Below are 13,611 nucleotides of genomic sequence, written 5' to 3' on the forward strand. Positions count from 1 at the left end.
TTGGCGAGCGCGAGCAAAGAAAATCTACCTCTTAGTGAGATCTTTCCTCGTTCGCCATCACCAACATCAAGTTAACGAGCGTGGAAAATAAACCTCCCGGCAAGATTTTTCAATGCGGGGGGGGGTTCAGGTTTCTCATTGCGAGTGGTCGCGTATGCTCGCGACCGCTCACGTTGAGAAACTGCCCGTTCGCGTTGAGAAAGCTGCTGCTCGAGTAAAAATCTACTCGAGAGGCCGAAAAGGTACCCTTGCGCTGTGCATGGGGCTGTTCGCAATTATTGCACAGTGCGGAGAAGCATCCAGCACTGTGCAATCACTGCTAACAGCATTTTTCTACTGTACTCCGCCGCTCGCGGAGCTCCGCGTAGTGCCAAAGAGTTTTTTTTGCACTTCGCATAGCTTCGCGTAGTGCAACTTCGCGAACTCCGCCCAGGGTTAGTTTATTGACTCTTAAAATGGGGTTCAGACACATGAAAAATCTCTTTTACAGATGCAAACACTCTGATTTTGTGAATCAGATGTTTATAACCGTAAAGTAGGTCAGTACATCCGATCCTAAGCTCTTTCTTCCTCGCCTTCCTGGGCTGTTATGAAGCACTAATTCGGCCTCCACCACACCTTAGTGTCCATGTAACCATCACAGGAGGAGCAAATTACCCAGACTCACCTGCACTGTCACCATCCTGTTGTCCACCCGCATCTCCTTGGTCAGGAAGTCCGCCCCAATGGTGGCGCGGTACTGGTTGCTGAAGCGGTTGTTGACGTACTGGTTCATCAGGGCCGACTTGCCCACCCTGGGGGGTGACCGGGAAAAAAGAAACATGCAGATGAGTGAGACATGCGGGAGAGAGACCCCGGAGAACACAGCCCACCCAGACCACATATGCGAAGACACCCCGGACTCCACATAATAACAAGTCCCAACCAGACTCCGCATAACACACCCCAACCAAACTCCGCATAACAGAGCCCACCCACACCATGTACCAAGACGCCCCAGACTACACATATTAACAAGTGCCAACCAGACTCTGCATAACACACCCCAACCAGACTCTGCATAACACACCCCAACCAGACTCTGCATAACACACACCAACCAGACTCTGCATAACACACACCAACCAGACTCTGCATAACACAACACAACCAGACTCCGCATAACACAACCCAACCAGACTCTGCATAACACACCCCAACCAGACTCTGCATAACACACCCCAACCAGACTCTGCATAACACACACCAACCAGACTCTGCATAACACACACCAACCAGACTCTGCATAACACAACACAACCAGACTCCGCATAACACAACCCAACCAGACTCTGCATAACACACCCCAACCAGACTCTGCATAACACACCCCAACCAGACTCTGCATAACACGACCCAACCAGACTCCGCATAACACAACCCAACCAGACTCTGCATAACACACCCCAACCAGACTCTGCATAACACAGCCCAACCAGACTCCGCATAACACAACCCAACCAGACTCTGCATAACACACACCAACCAGACTCTGCATAACACAACACAACCAGACTCCGCATAACACAACCCAACCAGACTCTGCATAACACACCCCAACCAGACTCTGCATAACACACCCCAACCAGACTCTGCATAACACACACCAACCAGACTCTGCATAACACACACCAACCAGACTCTGCATAACACAACACAACCAGACTCCGCATAACACAACCCAACCAGACTCTGCATAACACACCCCAACCAGACTCTGCATAACACACCCCAACCAGACTCTGCATAACACGACCCAACCAGACTCCGCATAACACAACCCAACCAGACTCTGCATAACACACCCCAACCAGACTCTGCATAACACACCCCAACCAGACTCCGCATAACACACCCCAACCAGACTCCGCATAACACAACCCAACCAGACTCCGCATAACACAACCCAACCAGACTCTGCATAACACACCCCAACCAGATTCTGCATAACACACCCCAACCAGACTCTGCATAACACACCACAACCAGACTCTGCATAACACACGCCTACCAGACTCTGTTGAACACAGTCCCCACTGGTTACGTGAAAACACACATTCCGCAAAGATGCCCCATAACACATCCAAACCAGACTCTGCATAATAACACACCCACTCCAATGTCACATAATATTTGCCACCCAGACCCCAGATAACACATCCAAGCCAGACTCTGCATAATAACACACCCACTCCGATGTCGCATAACACAACCTACCCAGACTCCAGATAGCAGATCCAAACCGCACACTGCATAATAAGACACCCACTTTGATGCCAAATAGTAACACATCCCACCCAAATTACATATCCTGCTCACACTCCCAGTCACCCTCAACCTAACACCACATCTCAACTACACTTCACATATTTGTACAACCCACCCAGAGTCCACATAAGACATCCAAACCAGACTGGATAATAGCACACCTCACTCAGATGCCACATTATTACACGTCCCGCCCAGGCTCCATATAGTAATGAATCCCACCTAGACACCAGTTACCACATCCTACACCCACTCCCACCCACACCCAGCCTAATACCATGTTTCACCCGTTGCACATAAACAGAACATGCAACGCAGACTCCACACGCCCCACCCACTCTCAAAGTAATAACATATCTCACTCAGACCACATGTACTAAGGCTTCCCAAACTCCACATACCATCACGTCCCAATCACACTCCACGTAATGCCACATCCCACCCAGCCTCCACATCACACACCTCGCCCAGGTTCGAGGTAGTAACACGTCCCACAGCACTAGCTGGACCCACCCTCGCCCTTCGTACTGGCACTTACAGCCAGATTCACATAAGATGTCCCACGCAGAACACACCCGGATGTCACAATACACCTCCGAAGCCCTCTCTGTGTAACATCAGACCTCACTCAGACGCCATGTAATCACGTCTTACTCCGACTCCACGCGCCAAGCCCCATCAAAATCCCAACAGACTCCATATGATAACACAAGCCACCCACACTATATGTAATAACATATCTGACCCCCCTCCTGTGCACTGGTGCTTATCGCACGGACAAGTGCCTCCGAGGCGGCGTGCACTAACATGCCCCAGCCAGGCGCGTGACACTGGGCACTAAAGTGCCCCACGGTGATTCCACGGGCTGGCGTGCCCCATTCGCAGCCTCTGCGCCAGCCCTGCCCGTGAAATATGTTCTTTTACATACATTTTTCCCTTCTATTTTTTTTAATTCTAATTCTTTTCAACCACGTTTTTAAAGTTACTATTTATAGCAAGTTGTTTCATCATCTTGTTCAGCTTTAGAATTCCCAAAGGTGACGGTTTTGTAATGGGCTGTGGCAATTTCGCTTCCTAAAACTTCAGAGAAACGCACTTTTGTTTTCCAGCGAAAAGTATTGTATTTCTAACCAATCTCCATGGGGAGGGGTCTGTATACTCGAGGGGGGAGGGAGTGACGTCAGCCTGCACAATTTGACACAGCGGACGGTGTGGCAGGCCTCAACCTTCCTTTAAGAAGGAAAAAACTGTAATGTATTGGTAGATTGGCTTAAATTGAAAAACCTTTAAAGATAAAAACAACTAACCGTGTTTTCCTAACTCTAAAGAGACTTGGCAAAGTCAGCGCTGCGGTTTGAAAAAAGCGCCACGTGGTGACCCGTGGCTTCCTGCCCACAACTTCCTGCAAGGCGCCGAGCTCCCGAAACTGCCCTCTCAGCAGCCCTGGCTTATGAGTAGACAGATGCCCAGCACAGCCTGAGGGGGAGGAGTGCCAAGATGTGGCCTGGGTGGGACACGTAGTGGTTCGCCCACGTGATGAGGTTTCCACCACTAACACGTGGGCTGAGCACTTCCCACCCAATGCAGCAAGGAATGTTCTAGACGCCCAAGGCCCGCCCACTGCAGCAAAGAATGTTCCAGATTTTCAAGGCCCGCCCACTGCAGCACAGAATGTTCCAGGTTTTCAAGGCCCACCCACTGAAGCACAGAATGTTCCAGATTCTGAAGGCTTGCCCACTGCAGCACAGAATGTTCGATTCTCAAGGCCCGCCCACTGCAGCAAGAATGTTCCAGGTTTTCAAGGCTCACCCACTGAAGCACAGAATGTTCCAGATTCTGAAGGCTTGCCCACTGCAGCACAGAATGTTCGATTCTCAAGGCCCACCCACTGCAGCACAGAATATTCCAGATTTTCAAGGCCCGCCCACTACAGCACAGAATGTTCCAGATTCTGAAGGCCTGCCCACTGCAGCACAGAATGTTCCAGATTATCAAGGCCCACCCACTGCAGCACAGAATGTTCATGGTTCTCAAGGCCCACCCACTGTAGCACAGAATGTTCCAGATTCTAAAGGCCTGCCCACTGCAGCACAGAATGTTCCAGATTCTGAAGGCCTGCTCACTGCAGCACAGAATGTTCGATTCTCAAGGCCCGCCCACTGCAGCACAGAATGTTCCAGGTTTTCAAGGCCCACCCACTGCCGCACATAATGTTTCAGATTCTGAAGGCCTGCCCACTGCAGCACTGAATATTCAAGGTTCTCAAGGCTCTCCCACTGCAGCACAAACTGTTCCAGGTTCTCAAGGCCCGCCTACTATAGCACAGAATGTTCCAGGTTCTCGAGGTACGCCCACTGCCACACAGAATGTACCAGGCTCTTAAGGCCCGTACACTGCAGCACAAACTGTTCCAGGTTCTCAAGGCCCGCCCACTGCAGCACAGAATGTTCCAGGTTCTCGAGGTCCGCCCACTGCCACACAGAATGTACCAGGCTCTTAAGGCCCCCCACTGCAGCACAGAATGTTCCAGGTTCTCAAGGCTCGCCCACTGTAGCACAGAATGTTCCAGGTTCTCGAGGCCCGCCCACTGCAGCACAGAATGTTACAGATTATCAAGGCCCACCCACTGCAGCACAGAATGTTCCAGGTTCTCAAGGCCCACCCACTGCAGCACAGAATGTTCCAGATTAGCAAGGACTGCCCACTGCAGCACAGAATGTTCCAGGTTTTCGAGGCCCACCCACTGTAGCACAGAATGTTCCAGGTCCTCGAGGCCCACCCACTGTAGCACAGAATGTTCCAGGTTCTCGATGCCCACCCACTGCAGCACAGAATGTTCCAGATTATCAAGGCCCACCCACTGCAGCACAGAATGTTCCAGATTCTGAAGTCCTGCCCACTGCAGCACAGAATGTTCAATGTTCTCAAGGCCCACCCACTGCAGCACAGAATGTTCCAGATTCTGAAGGCCTGCCCACTGCAGCACAGAATGTTAGATTCTCAAGGCCCACCCACTGCAGCACAGAATGTTCAAGGTTCTCAAGGCCCACCCACTGCAGCACAGAATGTTCCAGATTCTGAAGGCCTGCCCACTGCAGCACAGAATGTTCAAGGTTCTCATGGCCCTCCCACTGCAGCACAGAATGTTCCAGATTCTGAAGGCCTGCCCACTGCAGCACAGAATGTTCGATTCTCAAGGCCCGCCCACTGCAGCACAGAATGTTCAAGGTTCTCAAGGCCCACCCACTGCAGCACAGAATGTTCCAGATTCTGAAGGCCTGCCCACTGCAGCACAGAATGTTCAAGGTTCTCGATGCCCACCCACTGAGCACAGAATGTTCCAGATTATCAAGGCCCACCCACTGCAGCACAGAATGTTCCAGATTCTGAAGGCCTGCCCACTACAGCACAGAATGTCCCAGGTTCTTGATGCCCGCCCACTGCAGCACAGAATGTTCCAGGTTCTCGAGGCCCACCCACTGAAGCACAGAATGTTCCAGGTTCTTAAGGCCCGCCCACTGCAGCACAGAATGTTCCAGATTATCAAGGCACGCCCACTGCAGCACAAAATGTTCCAGATTATCAAGGCACGCCCACTGCAGCACAGAATGTTCCAGATTATCAAGGCACGCCCACTGCAGCACAAAATGTTCCAGATTATCAAGGCACGCCCACTGCAGCACAGAATGTTCCAGATCAAGGCACGCCCACTGCAGCACAGCATGTTCCAGATTATCTAGGCCCACCCACTGCAACACAGCATGTTCCAGGTTCTCAAGGCCCACCCACTGCAGCACAGAATGTTCCAGATTATCAAGGCACGCCCACTGCAGCACAGAATGTTCCAGGTTCTCAAGGCCCGCCCACTGCAGCACAGAATGTTCCAGGTTCTCGAGGCCCGCCCACTGCAGCACAGAATGTTCCAGGTTCTCGAGGCCCGCCCACTGCAGCACAGAATGTTCCAGGTTCTCGAGGCCAGCCCACTGCAGCACAGAATGTTCCAGGTTCTCAAGGCCCACCCACTGCAGCACAGAATGTTCCAGGTTCTCGAGGCCAGCCCACTGCAGCACAGAATGTTCCAGGTTCTTGAGGCCCGCCCACTGCAGCACAGAATGTTCCAGGTTCTTGAGGCCAGCCCACTGCAGCACAGAATGTTCCAGGTTCTTGAGGCCAGCCCACTGCAGCACAGAATGTTCCAGATTATCAAGGCACGCCCACTGCAGCACAGAATGTTCCAGGTTCTCAAGGCCCGCCCACTGCAGCACAGAATGTTCCAGGTTCTCGAGGCCCACCCATTGCAGCACAGAATGTTCCAGGTTCTCGAGGCCCGCCCACTGCAGCACAGAATGTTCCAGGTTCTCGAGGCCAGATCACTGCAGCACAGAATGTTCCAGGTTCTCGAGGCCCACCCACTGCAGCACAGAATGTTCCAGGTTCTCGAGGCCAGCCCACTGCAGCACAGAATGTTCCAGGTTCTCGAGGCCCGCTCATCTGCAAGTCTCATTTAATCGCTGAATAGGTAGCCAGATAAATTAAATTAACACTTAATCTCTTAATTATTTGTATCTGATTTATTTGTTTTTACAGCACTGCTGTAGCGGTGCCCTCTCTTCAAGGCGCATTCAGAAAGAGAGGGTAGCACTGTGGGAATAAGTGACTGTTGTTTTATCTCCAAATCCGCAGATCTCCAACGGGCCCCATTCAGAGGGTCCACCCCTCGCTTATGGTGAGAAAAGGTGAAAATCTACTGTGGACCCCAGCATATTCACCAGGTCTCAGGTATCTGTAAGACAAGTTCATCTTTAATGGGTCTAATGTCCCTCACTGCACCTTCCAAAAGGCGTGAGGGAGGCCTGTAGCACTCTCCAAACTGCCCCTTTAGGACTCCAGGGTCAGAGGTCAACAGAACCTGTGTATCCTGATCAACACATATGTATCCTTATGACAAGGTGAATGCAGTGAAACACTTAGTTTGAAATACATTTTAGTCTGAAATGCTTGGAGAGTTTGAAATTGTTTACAATCTCTGAATTTTATATTTAGTTTGAAAACTTTTAATTCCAAAAAGTTTGGACAAACAAATTAAATCTGCCTTTTTTAAATCACTGCACCTAGCAGTACCTTTGATTTTAACTGTTACCCTTTCTTGTCTGGGGTAAAATGTGCAATTCGAACTCCAGTCCCGGCCAGTTTGGGCGCCAATTCAAGGTAATAGTTCAAAGTTTAACTTTCACGTTTTTTTTTCAGACCAAATATTTTTTAAGTAAATGTTTTTTTCAGAGTACATGTTTCAAATTATTTGTTTATTAAACTAATAAACTTAATCTGAGTGCCAGTTTCAGGGGGAGAATTTTCTTTTGCACCAAATTCGGGGTTGCAAGGAATGCATGCAGTATATGCCACAACATTTGGGTGAGAAAGAACGAGAGGAGGAGTTTGTGACTCAGATGGGGAAAGAACTTTCAGTGTCCCTTGTTACTTCGATTCTCACAAAGAGGAGGTAATATACCACTCACCTTACACCACGCATTCCCATTAATGACCACAGCTAACTGGTATTAATATAATCTACCACAAAGTAACTGAGTAAAAGCATGCAAGGTTTATTTTTCTCGAGAGCACATGACTATCGCAATAACCAACATTTAACCACTGGATTAATCACTAACCTTGGGTTCCAGAGTAGCGCCGTAAAGCGCTTCAACTCCTCACCAGAGGTAGTAAGCGCTATATAAATGCAATAACAATACCCCACTTAGAAAATACTGGATCCTGTGGTATCAATATTTACTGGGTGCAGAATTACCTCCCCAAAAAGCAGGATTCTCAGAATGAGGACGTAACTGTATCAAACTATTTATACCATGCCACACTTCATATGTTGAGGCCATGGGGGAGCAGCAAGGGGGGGCTATGCAAGGACCATGCTTCTGGCCATCCGCAGAGGTCCCTACCACTGGATGTTGGGGCCTACATTACTGCCCAGAAGTATATCTGTGCCTTGCTCTTAAGGTCTCAAATTGGCCTAAAAAAACACCTATATGCCGATTGGGGCTTTGGCAAAAGAGTCCTTATTCCCTCACCGCAACCCTACCCACCAAGACGTAGGCTCGGACACAAGCTGTTCCACAAACCCGAGAGACAGTTTCTAGACCACACCATCTTCTTGTGCAGAGCCAGCACCTCAGTTTAATCTGGTTTAACAGAAGACTACAACTCCCACAATGCATTCATTTTTTTTTATAGGAAGCACTGCATTGCAACATTATGGTCCAATGTATTTCCTAAGCCTTGCATTTTGGGTTATTCCTGCTAAAAAGATGGTTTCCCAGGGTCCTCCCAGCTTTTTCTAACCAGATGCCGCAGAGTGGCACATGGTGGGAGGAGACCCCCAACCCTGAGAGATCCTCCCCAAAGCAATTCCCACCTGTTCTGAGCTAGGAACGAAAATAACACAAATTTCCAAGCATGACAGACTGCACAAAATTAATGCCGTTTTTTTTTTAACTCGACCTGTACTTTATAGATCACTTTTCTAAAATAATTGAATAGTACTTTTTTCTGTTGTAACTATTTTTTATATTTTTGAATATGTTTTGATTGTGTATGAAAAGCATTTGTCTCTCTTTACAGATGATAAAATAGATTTGAGGATAAACGGCCACCGGGGGAGCCAGCGTTTCTACTGCTATCAGAGTCAAGCTAAAAATGGGACGATGTTTCTTTAAATTTGTTTTTGAGCCACGTGGGCACCCATCTTTTTGGGATAGCATCAAGACAGATGTCCTCAACTGACCCAGCTTCACCCTAAGGAGGACAATGTTTATATATATCTGTGGTCAAGTGATTCCGTTTTTGTTTTGGGTGTCTGGAGACCGAGCCTGCCCTCGAGTGCGTAGGTCTGTACATACTGGGTCACATGGAGGGCTTGTGGTGCGCCGGTGCAGGAAGCTGCAACAAAGTACGGTGGCTCGCATGACCCACACCCTATGCTGGGGCTGGGTCACAACTGCCGGGCCAGGCACCGACCAGTCCCATTTATTGGATCTAGTGACTGCCTCTGGTCACCAAGGTGCATGCGTCAAAGTGTGCCTGACGTAGTCGGGCTGCACCTCTCCGGTACCATACACTACGTCCCTCAATCTCCCCCCCCCCCAAAACTTTTCCAAACAAACACAACTGGACGTCTCAGACAAATGCAGCCCCTCCAGTTACCAGGCATAGTTCTGTAAACTCACTAATGGTGGTGGGTTGATACTGATAATGTTTATAAAGCGTGCGGTTGCCCGAAGGCGTCTTGGCGCGGTTGTCTGCTAGATATTAAATTTCAGTGAAGATTGTACCAACCTCTTCCTTGACCTGTGTGGGAGGCGGTCTCCCAGCTGCCAGTAGGGCCTGGTTCTCCTTCTCGGTCTCACCACCCTGATTATTACCAGGTGCTTGCATGGTCTTTGGTTTCGTTGCTCGGTGTCGTTCAGGTTGTTAAGGATCGGCCCACCTTGACAATTCCAGGTCTTCCGCGCCCTCACCTCACCTTGGCCTCCTCTCTTTCGAAGCATCCAGGCCTTGGTATCTTTTTGAACCAGGACGTGTTGTGGGTTAGGAGCTGGTCACCCCTGTTTGTCATGGCCGTTGTCACCTTTAGGCCAACATTTCCCCATGCTTGGCCCTCAAAAGGGTGCAGAATTTAATTCCCAGATTCCTGTCCTCATCAAGTCCCAGTGCTCCAGCCTCAGGGCCACAGGCATGCCCGCCTCTTGTGGCTGACCCGGCTGTTGTAGTTCGTCCTTCTGTGCAAGGTCCCAGGTGCATCATATGGGTTAGGGACCCATGAGGTATCTGTGGGTAACAGGTCTCCCACGGGTCGCCCAAACATCAGATCCACAGTTTTTTTCAGGGATGGGCGATAAACTCTTACAAGCGGATGAATCACAGCCTCCACACTCCGCTAATGTTCATCCCAATTCACATGGTCATATTCAGGGTGCGCATGAAGCGTTCTACCTCCCCATTGGTCTGCGGCCACCAAGCATGATTTTTCGGTGGTTCACCCAAGTAGCTGAAAACCGAGCCCTGAAAGGGCAGGCCACTGGCAATCCTCAACTGGTCGGGGTCACCAAAAGCGGAAAAATCTTTTCCAATTTGGGATGCACTTTCTCAAAGGTTATCTGTTTCTGTCACCAGGAATTTTGAGTAGGTGTCTATCATTAACAGGACTTGGTTTCCATCAGGCAAAGCATTGAAATCGCTGCTTAAGTTCTCTCATGGCTTTGAGCAGGGCTCTTCAGCGGGCACTGGCACGGACAGTGATTCTAGACCTCCAATGGCCTGGCACCATAAACATGCTCAGATCATCTGATCCACCTGTTGGTCAATGGGACACCAGAGCTTCTCAGTGAGTCGTGCTTTGGTTTTTACGATGCGCTGATGTCCCAAGTGCGCCCGTTGAATGACCTGGCTCTGGCGGGCCCTAGGAACAACAATGCGGGATCCCCTCAGCAGCACTGCATCATTCATGACACTTCATTCGTGGTGGGCCTTCCACAGCGCCAGCATGTCCGGTCTGCTGACCATGCCTCATCCATTCACCTGACCTAGGAACAGAGCCCATACATCTGTTGTGGCGGCCTCCCATGCCAGTTGGAGGCACTCATCTTCCATTGATACGGCTGCTATTTCCTGCCAGGATAGTGCTTTCAGGCAGTTCAAGTCAGTGATGAAATTATTTTGCTTTTCTGTGTCTTCAATTGGATCTGCAACCCCTTACCCCGGGTGCCTAGAAAAAAACCTGCCTGGTTGTTGCACCCCAGCTGGAACTTAATTGTGAAATTGTATTTCTGAAACTTTTTGATTGAGAGGAGGCAGAATGGATATTCCCTTAAAAGAGGAACTAGTGACTTACGATCCAAAATTGCTTCAAAATCCTACACATATGGTGAAAATGTTGGCACCCTCCACCTGATGGTCAGCGCCTCTCTTTCAATTTGTATATAAGGTTGCTTTGACTCAGTCAAGGCATGGCTGCTAAAAGCTACAGGACCCCCTGTATCTTCACTTGCTTTTTGAAGCAGTGCGGCACCCTGGCCGTAGCGGGCACAGAGCGTTTCCTCGGTGGGCCTCTAGGGTGGGGGCCGATTTTGGGCCCCTCGGGGGCTGTGTTTGTTACCAAGGGCCGGCAATATCGGCCCCCTGTAACAAAATCGGCCGAAACTGGCCCTCGCAAACTGCTTGGCAGCACCGCCCCTCACCACGGGGGGGGGGGGGCGAGCAGTTTGCCAGGGCGGGTTTCGGTTCCCAGTCCGGCCCGGACGGCACCCCAGCGGCACATGAACTTTCGAGGATCAACATATCTCATTGCAGTATTTTATTTATTTATTTATTTATTTATTTTATAGCACTTATAAGGCGCGCAGCTACCCACAAAGGGTTTCCCGGCGCCAAGATAACAGAGCCCAAAACACAACAGGAGAGGAGACAGTCAGCAGCCAACTATTTGTCAAACAGCCAAGTTTTAACACTTTTTCTAAATCTCAGATGATTTTCTTCTTTGCGTATGAGGGGGGGGGGGGGGGGGGGGGGAGTGTGTTCCAGAGGGTGGGCCCTAGGTAGGAAAAGGATCTCCCACCCATTCTGGCCAGTTTGTACCTGGGAACAGCAAAATTCGCTGCTGTACAAGAGCGAAGGTTGCGGTTGGGGAAATAGGGCTTGGCAAGATCTTGTAAGTACCCGGGGGCAGTGCCAGCTTTGATTTTAAACTCTATTGTAAATAATTGCAATCCCCCCCGCCTACTTGTCCTACTCGGTCCTTTCTTACAATAGCGTAACTCGAGGGAAGGCGGTTGCAACATCTGGACCTGCACTATCGTGGAGCCACGTCTCCGTCAGAAATACCGCACTAGGCTTTTCCTCCATTAGAAGATGGAAGATATCCAGTTTGTGTTGTGGTAATGATTTACAGTTTACCGTATAAAATGTAAAATCACAGGGGCCCTTTCGCAGGGAATAGGCTTTGTTATTAGTACCGTGTTTAGCTTCGGGATAGGGCTGATAGTTAGTAAGAGAGAGGGTGCAATGAGGGCATGCTTGTGCTCCAGCAAGTAATGGATTCAAGGAAATACAGTTCTTATCTCTCATGGGGCGAAGAGCCCCGAGTTGCTCACTTGTTGTCATCCCTGAAGTAGGTGGGGCAGACATCCGTGCCCAGTGTCCCGGCCTGGCCCGGACGGGCACAGACGGGCCGACTCAGGCTGGACTCTGGCGCTGACGAGGCGCGGACAGGAACCGATTCCTTTTATGCCCGAGACTAGAGCGCTCTCACCGCTCTGTCCCGACCTAAGATGGCCGCCACTAAAGTCCCTGGTGCTCGGTGCCTTGCCCTAGATCGGCAGGTACCGGGTGAAAATGTGCTAGCAAATGAATGCGGGTCAGCTACAGGTATGCTGTCTGCAAATTCAGTGAATAAAATACATTTTTCATACAATTTTAAAATCGCTAAATTTCAGTTTCTAAAATAGTCCGGTTCGTCAAATAATGCTCGCCAACTCAGCTCCTAAGAATTATGTTATGCAGCAGAGTAACGCGCTGCCTGGATGCTCATTCAACAGTATCACAGAGTAATGCCGTTTTTACCTCCTGGAATCCCACCTCCCGGGCATTTCCCCAATGCCAAGGTCCTCCCTTCTTTGTGAGAGGTCATAGCAGCTCCATCAGGGAGGCCAGTCAAGAAATGAACCAGACACAATATGTGACCATTCTATGAAAGCTCCAGATCTCCGTCACAGTGCTTTTACCTCTCGAATGTTCTTCGCTTTCTGATGATTTGCGCTCGCACCGTCACTCGAGAAGATGTTGCCATAGATCTCCACGTTGTCAGTGACGTGGATGTGTTAATGTAGAACGAGTACCCACTCCGCTATTCTTCTTAGCATTGCTCGGAGTTGCATGTTGTGTTCATGTACAGTCTGGGCGTATATGAATATGTCACCACATGCATTTAGCACTCCAGTGTCCCCAGGATCATCTTTGGAATTCGTTGGAGGTCGAGGAAATCCCAAAAACCAGCCTCATGTATAAGCTCAGCATGATATGCGTGAAGAATGCTGCTATGTTTCAGCCGGCCTCAATCAGTTGTGTTTGGTGGTGTCTGACTTTCTGATCAAACTTTGAAAACCATCGGGCGACATTCAAATCATGTGGTAAATTTTCAAAGGTTGGCATGATGTGCCTCTCTCTTTTAATTGCTGTATTAGGCAGAGGCATGTCTATGCAGATTCGCATACCCCCTGGCTGTTTTGCTTTTGATGC

The 13,611-nt window shown here is 49.7% G+C and overlaps 1 protein-coding gene across 4 annotated transcripts in view; it reads right to left on the minus strand.

Moving 5' to 3' along the window:
* Nucleotides 1–13,611, minus strand: part of LOC147684356 (ras-related protein Rab-7a-like) — a 143,773-nt gene that overhangs the window by 32,754 nt on the left and 97,408 nt on the right. For all 4 annotated transcript variants that reach the window (XM_086940256.1, XM_086940259.1, XM_086940257.1 and 1 more), the window contains exon 3: nucleotides 668–794. In XM_086940256.1, coding sequence (XP_086796382.1) covers nucleotides 668–794 — 127 coding nt within the window. The remainder of the gene's footprint in view (nucleotides 1–667; nucleotides 795–13,611) is intronic.

Source organism: Lissotriton vulgaris, chromosome 10 (genome assembly GCF_964263255.1).
Source record: "Lissotriton vulgaris chromosome 10, aLisVul1.2, whole genome shotgun sequence".
NCBI lineage: Eukaryota > Metazoa > Chordata > Amphibia > Caudata > Salamandridae > Lissotriton > Lissotriton vulgaris.